At 50.5% G+C, this 18,176-nt stretch overlaps 1 protein-coding gene across 1 annotated transcript; it reads right to left on the bottom strand.

Annotated features, from left to right (window-relative positions):
• Positions 1 to 11,059: 11,059 nt before the first annotated feature.
• LOC144725133 (uncharacterized) lies at positions 11,060 to 17,850 on the bottom strand. Its single transcript, XM_078604604.1, has 2 exons — positions 17,647 to 17,850; positions 11,060 to 11,944 (listed from the first exon to the last, which is right to left on the bottom strand). Exons 1-2 carry the CDS (start codon positions 17,708 to 17,710, stop codon positions 11,064 to 11,066), a joined length of 945 nt encoding a protein of 314 aa, XP_078460730.1. The 5' UTR covers positions 17,711 to 17,850; the 3' UTR covers positions 11,060 to 11,063.
• Positions 17,851 to 18,176: the final 326 nt, after the last annotated feature.

Raw genomic sequence — 18,176 nt, forward strand, 5'->3', positions numbered from 1 at the left:
GAAAATCCGCTGTTTAGCCTTAACATACTTTTAGGGCTAGCCTCCACGCCCGACCGCCTTTGTCTCCCTCGTCGCGATGTTTATACATGGCACCAGCTCCTCAATTGAGGCTGAGTCGACCTAGTGCAGGCACAGGACCCGTTCAGAAGATCGTCACCGCAGTTTGCGGCCGTGAGCGGGAATCGAACTCGGGTCACTGGGATTCATAGCGCAACGTGGCGCTAACCGATGCACCACCGCTCCACAACAACATGCCCGCGAGAGAGAGCGAGAGAGAGAAACGTCCACCTCGGAGATGGAACGATGAAATCCGATCTTGTGCAGGAGGTGAATTTATTGTTGCATCGCGCAGAGAGTTGGTTAACCATGTTGGGGGAGGCCTTGATTCAGCAGTGGATCGATCGTGGCTGCCGCTGCTAATGATGATGCCACTGCTACTCTTTATCAGGTTAGAACGATAATTATTGACATACACGGCAGTTCAAAAACAAAATCGCCCTTTGTATCGCGATAGCATCCTCGCATTGGGATGGATACCACGCCGCTAAGCGCCATTTCCGACGACACGTCAGCTGATATGGCTCTCGCTAGAAAGGGGTCATTACCCGAAACGTTAGCCTATTGCGCGCCCCCTTCTTCCGTTACGCGACGGAGTTAATGACGGAGGGCCGTCATATCACGAGGGCCGCGGACACACCTTGACAACGAGCCGCTCAGACCCCGTTTTTGGCGAAGCGTGCGCGGTTTGTGCCGTGGAATTGACTTTAAATGTTCCGTGACGTATTTGTTGACCAAAAGCGTGAGCCGTAATCCTCGATGATAATTTTGCAATCAAGAATAATGTTTTGTATTAAAGGAGAAAACGTTCAGATGCGATCGCATCTAAATACTCTGGCTGCATAAGACATCACTACGTGTGCTAAAACTTAATAATAATAATAATAATGTGTGTGTGTGTTTATTATACTGTATGGGGATCGGTGGCTCAGTAGTTAGCGCTACGCTGCGCTTCGAACCCGGCCGCCCGAGTTCGATTCTAGGCCTTCCCTAGGTCGACTCAGCCTCAAATGATTACCTGATGCGGTGTGTAAATATCGCTACTGTGGAGACAAAGGCGGCGTAATGCTGCCCCCCCCCCCGCCACCCCCTGGAATCTATGAAGGCTATACGGGGGATCTTTGTCTCATTATACTGTGGAGGGCATGATGATGGCTCTGTAGTAGAGAAAGTGGATCTCAGTTCGAAGTTTCGAGTGAAACTCCTGGTTCTGGTCAACTAATCGCATCGATAACATGAGCACCACTTTGTACTCAATAGTGGTTGTCCAATGTTTACCCTCCTTCCCCGTCATAAGAACGTGGAATGCACACTGCATGATAGGTCCGCTTGTGAACGCGTGCATGCGCATGACGTCATTCCTGATTTGAGCAGCAATGCACTTTTACTTTTGGATATTTATTATAGTTTTGTTTACATGAATATACCGTTACTAATAAGAAGAACCTCAGAATATAGATCATGAGTGTAGATATTTATGAGCTCGTAAATGTTTGAATATCAGCGAGGTGCAAACAGCACAACTTGCATGCAGCTTTCCCTTTAAATATGCATGCATTGTTCTGCATGCTAGGCAAGATGCTGTTCGTCACCCACTTAGCATATACAACAAATGCCAAATTATCGTTTTGCATCGCTGAGTAGCCCACAAAAGAGACAAGAAAAAGATCCACGCCTTAACACACCGTTGCGACAAGTGACGTTAGCGAGCACCTTTTGAGGCCGGCACACGGCACACGAGCGCGTGGCTGGCCTGCACCACGCCCGGCCGCCTTTGTCTCCACAGAGGCAACGTTTTACACATCCAATCGGGTAGCGAGTCAACTTAGAGGAGGCCCAGGACCGGTTCGGATAATCGTCGTTGGCGTTGGCCGTGAGCGCTCACCGGTAGCGCAACCGCTACGCACACGCGCACACACACACACGCGCACACACACACACACACACGCGCACACACACACACGCGCACACACACACACGCGCACACACACACGCGCACACACACACACACACGCGCACACACACACACGCGCACACACACACACACGCACACACACACACACGCGCACACACACACGCGCACACACACACACGCGCGCATTCCTTAAACAATGTAATCCATAATATTGCGAGTATTCAATCTGCATACAAATCCATTTAGAGTGACGCACACACAGAGGTGGAGGCGCGCGCGCGCCCGCGTGGTATGATTCAGGGACATGGCGTGTTCTCGCTTTTAAGAGGAATCCAATCCGCCCCGTTCAGATACGTTGACTTTCCTTTCTTCCCTTCATTGCAAGTTTCTTTGTGTTGTTGTTGCTGCTGCTGCTGCTACTCCATTGTGACTGCTATAGAAGAATGGGCTTTGCCGAGTGACCTTCAACGGCAACACTGTGTGGTGGTGGTGGTGGGAGGTTTACTACACGAGTTACACGCGTGGGTTGGTCAGCGCTTTGAGATTCAAGAGGTCGCAGCGAGCGAGGTCGCTTCTCAACGCCACGTAAATGCACCATTTAATCACCCCCGCGCGCGTGGGGTGTATGGAGCGGTGGCGCAGCGGTTAGCGCATTGTGCTTTTCGTCACTGGTGTTGGTGGACGTGAGCGGGATTCGAACTCGGGTTTCGCTGGATTCGTAGCGCAGCGCGCTAACCGCTACACCACCACTCCCCATGCATATTCATACACAGAGCAAAATACACTTATTCACGGATGAAAAACTCGTTTTACAATCAGGCTATGACAACGATTATTTGATCAATCTACACACGGATCCCAAACGTTCTGCTATGTGTGGATAATGATAGGGGGTTTTCCCCTTTTTTATGGCGATAAAACTGAAACCTTTTGCAAGGAATCATGTTGACATGAACCAGTCAAAATGCAAACACAAAACAACACTCTGATAATTTATGCATTGTCCTTGAAACTGATTGGTCCACACCAGAGACAGCTTTTCTTAGAGCCGAGTCTCATACGGTGTTCGACCATCGCATTCGGTGCTTCACCTGAGATAGGACTCCACGAGGGGGGACCGCCGTCCCCTGGCCACACATCCGCGCCTACAACACCTGGCAAGCCTCAGTGGTGGTGGTGGTGGTTGGTCACCCCAGACAAGTACTGTACTAACCAGGCTCAAAACAGCTTAGCTTTCGAGATCCGACAAGATCGGGCACATCCATCACAGTGATTTTGTCGAAGGCCAGGTAGAGGCACACATACAAGCACATCGCACCTGAAGGCCGGGTAGAGTCTCACTCACAAGCACATCGCACCTGAAGGCCGGGTCAGGTCACACTCACAAGCACATCGCACCTGAATGAATGAATGAACCTGGTTCAGGTGCCATGGCTCGCGAAAACCACTTTCGCGTCCACACCACGTCCCTGACACGTAGGCGAACGACGCGTGCGCTGAATGCGACAGCAATGCTAATGCGCTGCACTGCCGCTTGTCAAATCCACTGCTGGACAAAATGCCGACCTCCCCACGGCGTGCCGGTCAGGGGAGTTGTTTGGTCATACTTCACCACGATGGTCGGTGCGGCCTGGTTAAAGGAAGGGGTGGGCGAGCGGGGGATGTAGAACCGATCGGGCATCACTCGCCACTGATGTTATCCGTGGGGCGAATATCCAACTCGGGTTCGACGGGGTTCGTGGCGCAGTGCTGCAACCGCAGCGCCACCGCTCCTCGCCGTGCTAAATATAACGCCGACGATCAACGGCCGTAATGAATCCGTGATTAAAAATGCACAAGGGTGGGCTATGAAAGCCTGGGTATAATGTCACTGCTCCAACCCCGAGGCGTCGTGTTGCAGGTTACATTTTCAAGCACTTTCGATGGAGGAAACACGGACGACGAAAGAACCAGCAGCTGTTGAATTTCCATCAAAAAATGATGATGCGTGCCGCGTGCACGTCGCCTGCGGTACGGATGAAACGACGTTGCAAATTCATCCGTTCATCTTCTTGGTTCTTTCGGTAAAGTCACGTAGAAGGGAAATAATAAAATAATAAAAATAAAACATAATAAAATGCTATTCCCACTACGTTTCGGCCACAACGCAAGCAGCCGTCCTCAGGTGCCATAAATATGCTAAATTCTGCTGTTGATATGCAAATTCCTTTGTCAAGGCGCCCTTCCTCCTCTAACCCAGCTTAAATATACGCTGCCAAGCTTGGTGGTGTTCATTCAGACGCTGCCTTTCACCTGAGGATGGCTGCTTGCGTTATGGCCGAAACGTCGTGAGAATTGTATTTTATTTTGGTTTATTTTAATTATTTTTTTATTTCCCTTCTACGTGACTTTACCGAAAGAACCAAGAAGATGAATCCCTGCAGTCACGACAGTTTTAAATCGAAATTCATCCATTCATGTTATTTGTTGTTGTCCATCTTCTTCTTCCACCACGATTGTCCAGTCGAAGAATCCATTCGGAACCCTCAAAGAGCCGGTGCAACGTCAATCGTGTGCTAGAGACTTGTCCGCAGAAGCAGATATCTCAGAATTATTTCCGTGAGATGCCTTCAAGTGAGCGCCATCTCACGCTACAGGGGGAAGCAATGTCCCACATGCACTGCTTTTGAGTGTAACATTCGCCGCAAGCTATAGCCCAAGGCGATACATTTAAAATTCAAAGAGTTGGAATTTTAGGAAAATTAAATGTGAATACAAATTAAATGTGACGGTTGTTTTTTTTTTGGTGTGCAAGAAACTTGAGGCCCTCAACGCATTACAATTGAGAGCCCAGTTTAGAGTATTTGGCTGCTATACATGCCCACGTGATGATAAGCCACTTCGTTGGGCTGTCATTTGTGGCAAGGTCCATTCTGAAAAAAGTGCCGTACAGCTCAGTGGGGCCTTACCTGGTAAAATATGAATGAGTTAAACCACAGGCGGCTCCTGCGATTCGAAGCGACGATCTCCAGGCTTCTAATTCTGGATTATTAAGACTCGGTATGGACATCGATGTACTCTTAGTTTTTTTCGGTAAAGTCACGTAGGTAAAAAATAAAATAAAATAAAAAATTATAGAAGTAATAATATAACAGCATTTTATTTTATTTCTATGAATCCTTGCAGTCACGAAAGCTTCAAATCTAGAATTAAGGACATCGATGTGTTGTTTTTTTACTAGCGAATACAACTCTAAACAAGAGACAGAGGGGGGTGGGGACGGGGGGTGGAACGAGAAACAACGCAAACGAGACGGTAAAACGAAGGCAGGGCAGCTAAATGATTCTTTAAGCGAATTGCCGCTTCGAATTGTGCCCATTCGTAGGATCGTTAGCGCGTGAACTTTGACACACCGAGGACACAGAAGAAGATTTTAAACAACAACAACAACAACACAAGCGGAATGGGTTCACAATGGTGACGTCGTCTTGACACCCACAGAATGCTGCAGGTCGCGATATTATTGTCATGCCACTGGAGATACCCTTTTTGCGTAGGTACATGCCGTGCGGGTTACGGGGCTCATTTGACCATACTTCACCACGCTGGCCATTGCTGGTTGGTGCAGGCGGGGAGCAAAAACGCGGGAGCATAGAAATGCAGCACAACGCTGGATTTTCTTGCGTTTCCCTCCGCTGTGGTCGACGTCGCGTCTAAGAATCTGTTGCGAGTCCCGAGGTCTTTAAACAAGGCGATCCATTCATAGATATCCCACTAAAGTTATTGGGAGAATTTAAAGAGAAAACTCAGTTTCCCACCGATCTCAAAGACGCGTATCAAAGCGGTGAGCTTAGTAAACACATTCCTCCTGCGGAGGGAGCTGGTAGAAACGTTGGGTTGCTCGGTCAATGGCCAGGGTCAACGGCGGCGTGGTGTATTCCGCAAATATGTCCGAGTGTGAAGGCGGGCACACGCCGGCGTGAGTAGGTTAAACGTTGAGTTTTATAAGGGAACCTTATAAAACTGACCAGCCCCTCCCCACCCAGCCCCACCCCTCCCACCACCCACCCAGCCCCACCCTCCCCACCCAGCCCCTCCCCACAGAACAATGGAATCAAGTGGCGCGGAAGTGCTCGAGGATTGATTGTGGGGGAGCGGTCGCGCTGCGGTTAGCGCACCTCGCTCCGAATCCGGCCACCCGAGTTCATTCCCCGCTCACGACTAATAACAGCGGCGAATAATTTCACCGGTTATGGGTCTCCCCTAGGTATACTCAGCCTTAAAATAGGTCCAAAATAGTGCAGGCATCAGCACTGGGAAGACAAAGGCGGCCGGGCGTAGTGTGTTGCCCCCACCCACCTCGCCTCTCGTGTGCCGTGCTTTCAAAGGTGCTCGCCAACAGCACTTGCCCCAACAGTCTGCGAAAGGCTATACGGGGGAACTTTGTCTATGTGGGGCGAGGAATGGTGGGGGGAGAGGGGGGGGTACATTCAGCAGTGGATTGACCACGGCTTATCATGCTACCGCTGCTGCTGCTGCTGATGATGATGGTGATTGGGATGATTGATTAGTGGAGTACCCACAGTTAATTACCACGGTTGGGGACGTTGTTGGCAGCTTGCTTTAGTGGCCAAGGGCGCTTACGCGTTGCTGATAGGGCTGTGTGTGTGCGCGCGCGCGCGTGTGACGGCGTCAACTTTGACATTTACTTAATGCGAGGCACCGTGCATGAAGGCAAATATCACTTATCTCGTACGTACGCATCTCGAATGTGTGCCCAGGGTGGAGTCCGCCGCGAGTCCGCTAATGAGAGGGGGGGGGGTGTGAAGTGAGTAAGTTAATTCAAATTGGCTTCCCAGTTTACCTGCAGTCACCGCGGTCACGTCACTCGGAGCGCACCTTTGGGAAGAAGTGACTTGGGGTTTTGTGCAACGTTCGAAAATAACGGCTTCGTGCGCACGTGGTCGTGCGGAATATGATTATGACGTGGCAGATGACGTGATAGAGATGGCGACGGCTGTGGGGTGAGACCTTCATCCAGCAGTGGAGTGGCTGATGATGATTATTTTTGCCGCGATACATCTCCACGTGATGATAAGCCACTTTGCTGAGCTATCATTTGTGGCCAGGTCGCTCCAGAAAAATACATTAATACTCTTAGTTTTTTCGGTAAAGTCACGTAGGTAAAAAAATGAAATAAAAATTAATGAAGTTAATATTTTATTTTTATTAATTTTAATTTCATTTTTTTTTACCTACGTGACTTTACCGAAAAATCTAAGAGTATGAATCCTTGCAGTCACGAATGCTTCAAATCTAGAATTAATACATTAATAGTTAGTTCAGTTGGCTTCATCTAGTAAGATATCAAATAGTTTAGTTGTATTTGTATAAGTGTAAGTAATATGTTTACCTTTTCTATACCGTGGACTCCTATCATATTTTGTACTGTTTGTTGATGTAAGGTTCTAACCCGCCCCGACTGAACACCTGTGATAAAGAGCTTCATAGCTCATCGGATTCCTCCAGTATTAATACAGATCCTGATTTCTGAAGAGGTTTCAAACGCGTGCCGGCCGTCCGACACGCGGTCACTCGCGGTTGCACGCAACAGCTGATCTCTGCTTCGGCGAATTGTGAACGACTGCGGTTTCTGATTCTTACGCAATAATCGATTATCTTGAGTCTTTGCCGCAACTTTTAGTCCCCGATTGTGCGATCGCCACCGTGACACATTCAGACGAAGGATGCATTCGGTGCCCTCGCAACGCATCTCCGCCTGGTGGAGACAGAACGGTCCGCGGAAATAGATACACACAACTGCTACCGATCTGTTATCCACACTCTAGGCGGCGGGCACTTTTCGCCGCTGCAGAGATAATTATTAAACGCCCATGACGTGACGGTCAAACCGATATTTGTGATCACAACAGAGATGGGACATTAATTGACAGTAAATGTGACGTGATGTTATATTTTAATTAATCGACAAAGTAAATGTGGCGTAATCCTTTTTTTTATTAATCGAAACAGTGAATGGCGACCGAGGCTGAGAAAAATCCGGTTAAATGATCGGCGGCTGTCTGGATTCGGTCCAGCACTCAGCCTTCTGCGAGGCATCTGGTCACCGCTAACTCGTAACCACTGCAGGCGCCACGTGGCGGGCAGCACAAGGGCAATGCAGCAACATCAATTAGTTGCATTGTACGTCCTACGTTCCCGCAGTCGAAACCTCACGACTTCAGCAAACCCGCATTGGTCGTCACGGTCAAACAATCCGCAAGGACAAAGTTTAAAGCAGTTTCATTTCGTTGAGCCGGATGCAATCTCAAGAGACCAGGAGGATGAGTTTCATTTGCAAGTATCACCCCGGGGGCATCAGTCTGACAGTCGGGAGAGATGCTGCTGCTGTGTATAATCTAGATTTAATAATTTGCGGCTCATTTTCGCCTGCACACAATGGCATGCTCTTGCGAACGGCGTCCGGGTATCTGTAATGTCTCCTGTAAAACAGACGGGCGCGTATTTTAACGTTTTAATTTTATTTACACCAGTAGTATTAACCAGGTCGGCAGCTGGATTCGAACCGCGAACCTCTGCAACGACGAGCGGCAAAACGCTCTGCCGATATGCCTTGCCACCGCGTCATAGCCATGATCCAGCAGTGGGTCCACGAAGGTGCCACATCACGAGGTGGGTGGACCGCTGTTGGGTCTCGATGAGAAGAGATGGGGGGAAACCCTGTGACCTATGCACAGCCGACGTCGTGGATTTTACCGTCCACTGAACGTGAACCATGCAGATCCAACCGGTCTATGCGGCACACGTGGGATTGATAACGCGATGTAACACAATTTTTGTTCCTGGGTAGTGAGTGTTATTTTATAATTGCTCATGCCCAAAACGTATAGAAAATGGCTATTTTTTGGGGGCTGATTCGTGAAACTGGTTTACATTATAATCGTAAATGTCGAAAAACGACTCACTTATAAATATTTTAGAGTCCTTTTTGTATGGCTTTAGTATAAATACGTTGTTAATTTTGATTCATATGTTGTTGTTTTCTGAGTTTACGTGAACGAAAAGACACATTCGCCCGTTTTCTCATTGAGAATATGTAAATGTCAAGATATCAATGTCCTGGTCACAAAAGCAAAGTTTGTAGGGAGTAATATCCATTTTCTGTACGTTTGATGCATAAGCAATTAAGAAATAACACTTACTACCCAGGAACAAAAAACAAATACAAATTTGTTCCACAGTGTAATACCAGTGACGAAGTGTAAGCTCGCTTCGCAAAGCCATTTAGCACAAATAATAAAAACAAAGTCCATCAGCTGCTGCGATGAGTCAGCGACTTACGTGGGGGTGGTTAATTGGTATCACATTGTCTGCACACAATGTGCACACAGCGTGGGCGATAAGTCCCTTCCTCCCCCTCCCCCCGTTTACAACAACGAGTCCATAAACACCCTTCAAGAGACGGGTATAGGGACTTCCCGACCACCCTGCACATTCAACAGACATGCCCTGGAGCGCGGTGTCTTTGTTAACGTCGATTATCATTTGCAGGTGGCTTCACGGCACCAGGTCACCACGTGGGCCCTCTGCAAGCAGTCTATATATAGATCGGGCGTGGTTCGTGGTTTGTACGTCTCTAACTGTGATCCAGCGCTATGGAGGCATGGGGTTAGTGGACCACGTAGAGATTTGTGAAAGTCACAAACTCAAACTGTTTCATCTCATCCACACTGCGGGCCACGGCGCCTCCCTTTCCGCTTCGTACGTGCGTCGAACTTCCTTCGCACCGGACGTACCCAACCGTGCTCATTCGGAAGGACATCAAACTAAACACAAAAAGCAGTTCTAAAGAAATGCATTTCCAATTTAAATTTGAACGTGTATATCTCCAGTGGCTTTACCAATGTCGGAAGAGCTTTCCAGACGGCCGCAGAAGCACATCTGATGCGGTGACCGTATTTGTTCGAAGGCCAGCCAAAAGCCGCTGCGAGGGTTACCGGAGTTCGCGTAATGATTTATTTTTCTTGACGAGATAAGCGAGGTTGTGTCGTTAATTTGTGGCACATGCACTTTGTGTGTGATGAGTGCGACCTTACAAATATTCGCAAACGGAAGCCCATGCATGTATTATTTTATTTGACCAGGCAAAGCCCGCTGAGCTATGCAGTGTAGCTGTTTCGGAATCGAACTGGCCACAGATCATAGCTCAGCGAAGTGACTCATCGCGTGGAAATGTATAGCAGCCAAATAATACTAAGCACATGTCTCTAAATGCGGAGGGGAAACACTGGAGGACGCGGAGACAAATCCACGCTACCACGGAGAGAGAGAGACACGCGGACTCCAAATAGACAGCAGGCATCAGGGTCGGGATCGAACCCACGGTCTCCTGCACACCAGGCGAGACATTTAACATCTCGCCCTCTCAAATGCTCAACTTTGCAAGTGCTTCCTCTTCCTCGTCTCTGTTACCCCCAAGTGATGTATAACCTTGCTCACATCAGGAAATGTATCAACCCCCATATGTATTACACACACAAGAACATTGTTCGTTTTTGGCCGCTTCGGAGTTTTGAGCCTTTGCTCAGCAACCGTGATTTTAAAAACAAAACCCAGCGGGCCACGTAAGAGATGGCCAGGAGATGGCAGTAGACCCCTAAGTGGGATCTTGAACCCGTCTGTGCGGACCTTTGACCGTAGACCCCTCGGAGTGCTTTCGATTTCCTCTCAATAGCAAGAGCAAGAACAACAAAAACATTCCATATTTTGAAAACGAAATAGGCCAAACATCTCAATTGCAGGATGCTCTTGAAAGGGAGTCTCGAGACTCATCAATGCGGTTTTCCCTGGAATACAAACCCGGGACAAAAAAAAATTACACGTGATTATGCCAGGGACCATTCTCCCTCGATGCTTCCAAAAGTTTGGTCTTTGCACGAATACAGTCGGAAGCGGCGTTCTTCATGGTAAGGCCTCTGGTGGCCTTTAGCGCGGCCCCTGACAATACACAAATAGTGAAGACCCCCCCCCCGCCCCATCATCGTGCTGTCCACCCCCCCCCCCTCCCTGAAAATGAGTGAAGGATACTGCTCTAAAGCGTCCTGATAAAATCTGGCTTGTTCCCGTAGTCCCGTGTTGCCAACTCGCTCCTGATGTTCTGGAGTGTCTCTCCTCGTCCTCCTCCTCTCTCGGCGGTGGTGATGATGCCCATCTCCTGTGGCCGCATGCAGTAATCAGCAGGCAGCGTCTCGGTCGAGCTGCCTTGATCCCCCTGGCATGCCGCGTCCGACCGCTCGGATCCGGCGTCACGGTTCGCGACCGGCTCGAGCGGGCGCGCCGCGGCCGCCTGCACCACCGTGGCGAAGTCGCGAGGCGTCGGCTTGAGGACCTCGCTTCGCTGCACCTGCGCGACCTCGTGGCTGGGCTCGTAGAAGGTCCGGCCGCACAGCCGAGCCACTGAGGGCCCGGTGCTTCTCGCCCGAAGCGGTGCGGCGGACGAGCCCGCGGTCAGGGCGCAGGGCGCCGGAGGCGTCGCGGGCGCCGCGGCAGCCGCGGCCGCCTTGGCTTGCGCCCGAGGCTGGAACGTGGTGGTGGTGGCGGCGGCGGCCGCCCTGGAAAATGCGTGGGGCGAGCACGAGCCGGGCGCCTCCGTCGAGTGGAGCCTCGGCAAGGGGATGGAGAGGGCCATGCCGCAGTGCTTGCCGTAGCCGCCGCTGCTCACGCTGCTCTGCCGCAAGAGGGCCACGGACGCGGAGGAGGGCCCGCGCGGCCTGAACGTTCCGCCCGCCACGACGCCCGGCGAAGACGCCGCGGCAGCCGCCGCCGACGTCGAGTGTCGCCCGCGACGCCGCCGCCGCGGCGATGGGGAGCAGCGGCAGGACGACGCGAGGAGACACGCGGAGGCGCCGAGGAGAGCGCCGATCGCCACCGAGACTGCGAACACCAGCAGGAGCTCGGAGAACGAGTCTAGACCTTCGCGAGTGGTGAACACGAGGATGGGCAGGGGAGGGGGGCAGAGCACAGGCGGACACAGGGAGTGACGGGTCACGGATTTGGCAAATCGGCGATCGTGTCGGCTGCAGCGCGGATGATGACCGCTGTTTAATTTCTGCTCGAGCAGTCGGTAACAAATTTACTCGTAGGATCGTGGTTGATGTGGGGTTTGGAGGTAGAATGACATGGGGGTTGTTTTCGGGCACGTGGTGTAACTTATAGTCGAGTGGTTTAGTGCCGCGGCCCGACAGTCCACATTGCAAGCCGGCCTTTTAGGCAGCTCTCCAGAAAACATTGAGACGCTAAGATCCGAATCCGCACCTCCGATGAGCACGGTTGGCTCCGTACGGTGCGAAAGAAGTTCAGCGCACATACATGTGACTGCACGCGGTTGATGTTCGTGGCGTATGATTGTTATTGTGCGTGGCAAAGCTGCAGCCCTGCAATTCCTTGCTGATGTCACTGCTAGCAGAAGGGCCTTCATTATTAGTGGAGTTCTAGAGAGCCCCGCGACAGGGTAATTTGGCCTACTCTTTCACGCTGGCCACGCGGCATGGGACAACTGTTGGAGTACCCACACTTTGCCCCGCCACACGTGTGAATCTGCATATCGACTAGCTCCGATGCACCCATTTGTACCAGACAGAGACTGGGGATTGCATTAAACCAGCGACCCACCCTCTCGATTGCAAGTCCAGTACGAGAAACCCTTCCACCACGTCAGCAGCAGCAGCCTTGTTATGGGTGCCACGGTGGCGAGATGTTAACTACCTCGCCTTGTGTACAGGGAGTCGTGGGTTCGATCCCGGGCCTGTATATTCGAAGGTTTGCAGTGTCTCTCTCCCAGTGGTCGTGTCAATTTTTCTCCGGGTCGTCCCATTTTTCCCCTCCACGTTTAGAAACACGCGTTTAAGAGTATTTGGCTATTGTACATTCCCACGTGATAAGCCACTTCGTTGAGCTATCATTTGTGGCCAGGTCGCTTCTGAAAACGAGCTCTATAGCTCAAGTGGGCCTTACCTGGTAACATAAAAAATGTGTTAGTTTTATTGTTCCAAGTGTCATTAATAATCATAATCAGTGCTCAGATCATCGTCATTATCATTCTTATCGTCAGCAGTATCATCGTGATTCATTACTTACCATCAGCCTCTGTCGCCTACAATTTGGCATAATCACTACGTTCACCATCCATAACCATCCATCTTCCATAATGTCATTAGTCTGTTTGTGTGGCAACAGCATCGTCAATATTGGAATTGATCGCCATAATCAATGCGCCCACTGAGGTCATCATCATCACTACCACCACCACCACCATCATCATCAAATCACCAACTGTTCAAGCTGACTATAACTTAGTCATGCACATCATCAGCACCAACATCGTGGTGCTGGTACAAAATTCAACGACCAACTCGTGTGTGTGGTTGTTACTCCGTATTCAGTAGTTCGGTACATATATGCAATAGGACAAACTGATCGTCGTGCTGAATTAACAAAGTGCATTGCTTTACCTACTTTCTACAACGAGCTTTTTGCCACGAGCTTTTGCCACATGCCATGGTGGGCAAGTTACTTGGTTCACTTAGGATGGGTATGGGGTTTTTGTTGGTAAGCGTTGAGCTTGACCCACAGTGTGATGTAGACATTTAGGCTGACGCTGCCTTACCCGTAAAAACCAATGGACTTTTGCACCCTCGTCTAATTTTAGGCCTCAACAAAGGTATAAGCTGTTGCTTTTCGGAATGTTCTGGTTATGTAAGCGTAGAGGCCGACCGAAACTTAATTTCTGGTTTCGGCCGAAAGCGAAACCAGACCGAAAGTAAAAGAAATTGCCTTTCGGCCGAAATGAAAGTAAATCGAAAGTTAAACATTTTACCTTCGGCCAAAACCGAAACTTTGCCGAAAGAGGACATTTGCCAACTTTTGGCGCCGAAACCGAAACCGAATTTCGGTCGGCCTCAATGTAAGTGTAAACACAACCAGCTGTAAAATGTCATCTTTATATCCCTTCTCGAACGTATGTATGTATGTTGAGCTTCTTTCGCACCGCGCGCAAGCCAACCGTGCTAAACGAGCATCCACGTGTAGATTGTATGAGCTGTGAGTGTACGTACAAGAGGTTATTCTGTGTGTATGTATATACTTAGCAGATGCGTATTTGCATGTCCATGCGACTGAGCGAACGGCACGAGGTGCTGGCAGCGCTGGGTGGATCGTTGCAATCGCAGCATTTGTGGGAGATGGCGATGGCTTGGAGAGGCCTTCATCCAGCAGTGGATTGACCATGACCGATGATGATCACCATGAGATGATGAAAATGAGTTCCACTTTACAGTAAATTTACAGCAAATATTCCGTGGATATATTTACCACTGCCTTGATCATGGCTGATGGGTACATGCAAATGTGTTCGTGGGGAGCGGTGGTGTAGCGGTTAGCGCGCTGCGCTACGAACCTGGCGACCCGAGTTCGATTTCCGCTCACGGAGAATGCCAGTGACGATTATCTGAATCTGTCCTGGGACTCCCCTAGGTCGACTCAGCCTCAAATGAGTACCTGGTGCGCTGTGTAAAAACATCGCCACTGTGGAGACAAAGGCGGTCGGGCGCGGTGCCTGGTCACCCAACCCCTCGTGTGCCGTATCGTCCTTCATAGGTGCTCGCTAACAGCACTTGCCCCAACAGTATTTTCAGGCTGTACGGGGATCTTTGTCTTTGTGTATGGGAGTGTACGTACCGTAACAATATGAGGTGCTCGCTAACATCACTTGCCCCAACAGTCTCTTCAGGCTGTACGGGGATCTTTGTCTTTGTGTATGGGAGTGTACGTGCCGTAACAATATGATGTGCTCGCTAACAGCACTCAATTCGAATGCGTGTGTATAGATCTACAGGAGTAGCACATATGCTTAAATGTACATGCGTGTATCTGTATGCGTGCACACGTGTGTAAATATGCGGTAGGGCGAAAAAAAACACCAACCATTTGCGTCTTTTCCTCACTTGCGGAACGTCAAATTAGACCTGAGTGCTTCAACGGAGATGCCCCGGGCGATGTATTGGCCGGCCGTCTATCAATTTCAAAATCCTTCGGAACGAGGACACGAGAGCCGCCGTGTAAAGTTACAGCTCGCGCACTCCGCAGCGCCAACGAGCGGCTCCAGCACGGCTCCGCATGTGGAAATCCTGGCGTGGATGTTTGTCTCCGCGCAACGACGCGACCGTGCTGTGATTGGCACGTGTTCATAATGCCCTATCGGTGCGTGTCCTAACAGCCCAAGATCAATGCTGCAGGTGTCATCCTGCGTAACTTGGATGAAGCGAAGACCCGTGGCAATTATTTCGTACGTGTGTTGAATTTCCTTTGCACCGTACGTAGCCGACCGTGCTCATCGGAGGTGCAGGGGGAAGAACAACAAACTGAACACAAAAAGAAGTTTTGAAAAATGAGTTTTCAATCTACATTTAAAGGTGCGTCGCTCCGGTGGATTTCCTGATAACGGAAGAAGAGCATTCCAGACGGCCTGCAGAAGCGCATCTGAAAGCGCGCGATGCGGTGACCGTTTTTGTTCGATGGCCAGCCAAGAGCCCCTGCGTTGGATGACCAGAGTTCGCGTGATGGCTTACGCTCTTTGACGAGGGCATTCACGCAATGGACATGAAGTCGTCGTGGATGACACGCACGAGTGCTGTTGAGGTGTGATGATGTGCACGCCGGAGACTTGCGCTACAGAGGTGGGCCGGTTTAATCTCACGGAGTGGCCGTCGAGACAAAGATGCGAGTTCCTTAACCCCCCCCCCCCCCACACAATCACAGCCGACTGGCAGTTCGCGCGTGTGGTGGGGTGAAGTGCAGGTTACTTTCCTCCCACTTCGTCGTTCAAGACGTCTGGCCAGCCGAGTAGAATAGGCCGAACATTATTTAGAGGGGGGGGGGGGCGCTTAGATCTCCCACTCGTGGAGGCCACTTCCGACAGCAGTGGCGGAAGGCAGCACTTGCAGGGCTGTGCCTTTAGCCTCGTAGATGACAAATACGTTGGGCCATTTGCGCGGCCGTAGCAAACTCCGTTGGAGGGTCACGTAATGTGAAATCGCGCTCAGGCTATCATTGCTCTTGCTGTGTGCCCATAGGTCGTGGCTGAACGTTCAGCCAACCATCGGCTTGCCTCGTCCTCTGCACAATGGACGATAAAAGCTGGAGCAGCGTATGACACGTGGTCGCAAAAACGGGTGGTGACGGGTGCTGCCCTGCAGTGTCCTGCTCATTCCACTGCTGGCGGATGAGCTTACACTCGTGGGAGCTCCACTGTTGGCAAATTATTTCACCTTGGCCAGGCATCTTGGAGAAGGAGGTGGAGGTAGGGAGTGCCCACACTTTTCCCCCACCACATTCAGACTTGCTAACAGGCTAACAGTGATTTTTTAATGATACTGGACATACATAATGGTGGTGCTATGCGCATATCCAGGAAAACCTTAATGTGACCCTGGGGGGGTGGGGGGTGGATAGGGGAGAGGGGGGGGGGGGTTCTGCGTTGGGATGGTTGGCTGGGTATTCATGATGGGTGTTCTTGTATCCGGGAGAGGAAACCAAAGTGCCCGGAGAAAACCCACCCTGAACGCAACTGGATAACTCCCAAAAGTTCGCACGGACGGCATCAACTGGGACCGTGAAACCCGCGCCGCTTTGCAGCAACTGATGACCGCCGGAAAAAAAATGTAATACGCAGCTCAGCTCTGTCGTATCGTTATGAAAAGATGAAGATTTCAATGTCCGCGAACGCGACGCTGAATTTTGAAGATGCCACAGCGCACGTTGCGAGCGCGATAGAGGCCAAATTTAAGTTGACGAACGCTAAAATCGCCATCAGTGGCTTTGAGAGACCAAGATGGAGCCGTAATAAACGATTGATAGAATCACAAAACTAGCGGAGCCATTTTTATGCAGTTCTCTAAAGCCAGAAAAAGTTCGCTGAAGCCTATGACTGACCACTCGCCACTGATGGTAGCCGTGGCAGGCAACAGACCCTGGGTTCATAGCACACTGCGCAAATGACCGCACCACCCCAGGCTTATTCTGAGCATAACATACATGAAGATTCCATATCTCTTTTCTAGGCTAATGCTTGTCACACGTGTCACCGTGGGTTCTTGTAGTTACCATATTCAGTCTGTGAATAACATACAATAAAATAAACTCCAAAGTTTCCAGCAATTGCCACTTTCGATTGCTTCAGTATTAGGAACGATCACATTTCCGTACAGGGAACCAGTAGTGGGATTTTCCTGCTTCTTGTCGTATTATCGACTTTAACGTCAACCTCCAAGGAAGGCAAGCTACTTGGTTCACTGATGATGGGGATTTTCTCTTTACGAGTGTCCACCGCGATGCTTGAAGCAACGCAGAGCTTCCGGCTGAGCCTGCACATTGAGTGAAACCAATCGGCCCCAGAGCCGGAGTTGTCGGGAGAAGAAAATTCGAAATAAGATTTTTTTTTATTGCTTGGCGAGGAGGAGGGGGGGGTTTCTCGATTAATCGTTAGTCAAAATGTCATCTTTGCTTTCCCAGTTGACATCAGTCGCTCTGTTCACGGTCGCCTAAAATTTCGCACGCGGCGTCGGCTGGCGTTGGTCGGCAAACCGCCGTCGTCGTAACGAACGTTGAGTCCAACTTACCGAAAATGTTGCTCGGATCGGGCGCGGCGGTCGAGTTGGTCGAGTCGCTGCCGTTCGAATGCATCGTTGCTGTATGAGGTGCAAGCGGACGGATCTCGAGGGCATGAGCCTGCCGGACAGTTAGACGGGTGGGTGACACATAGAGCGGAGTGTGTCCCAGCGATGTAGGGAGGCATGGGGTGGGAGTGGTGGCGAGAGAATGGGTCATCGACGGTGGGACTTTTTTAAAAATGTTTTTTGAAAAAAAATTGGAAAAAAAAATCAGTGACGAAGGGGCGTTCTCCCCTCTCCGCGCGTCCTCGGGAGGAAAAGGAGCTACGCGTTTCCGACTTCCCGAAGCTCTTCTCGACCCCCCCCCCCTCTCGTGCATCTCCGTGCAGGCCTCGCCGATCAGGAAGCCTCCGACGCGCTGTTCCATTGTTCCACTCGCGCCTGTTTCCTGCGCCTCGTCCCTGGAGGAAGACTGTTGGGGAGAGCGCGCGATCGAGACGCGGCATGGCCATCACCAGTGACGATTGTCTGAATCGGTC

This window comes from Lampetra planeri, chromosome 22, assembly GCF_965212315.1.
Source record: "Lampetra planeri chromosome 22, kcLamPlan1.2.h2, whole genome shotgun sequence".
Classification (NCBI taxonomy): Eukaryota; Metazoa; Chordata; class Hyperoartia; order Petromyzontiformes; family Petromyzontidae; genus Lampetra; species Lampetra planeri.

Coding starts and splice junctions, on each gene's coding strand:
- LOC144725133 (XM_078604604.1), bottom strand. CDS start 17,710: ATGCATTCGAACGGCAGCGACTCGACCAACTCGACCGCCGCGCCCGAT. Junction 11,945..17,646: donor CGATCCGAGCAACATTTTCG/GTAAGTTGGACT, acceptor CCACTCGCGAAG/GTCTAGACTCGTTCTCCGAG.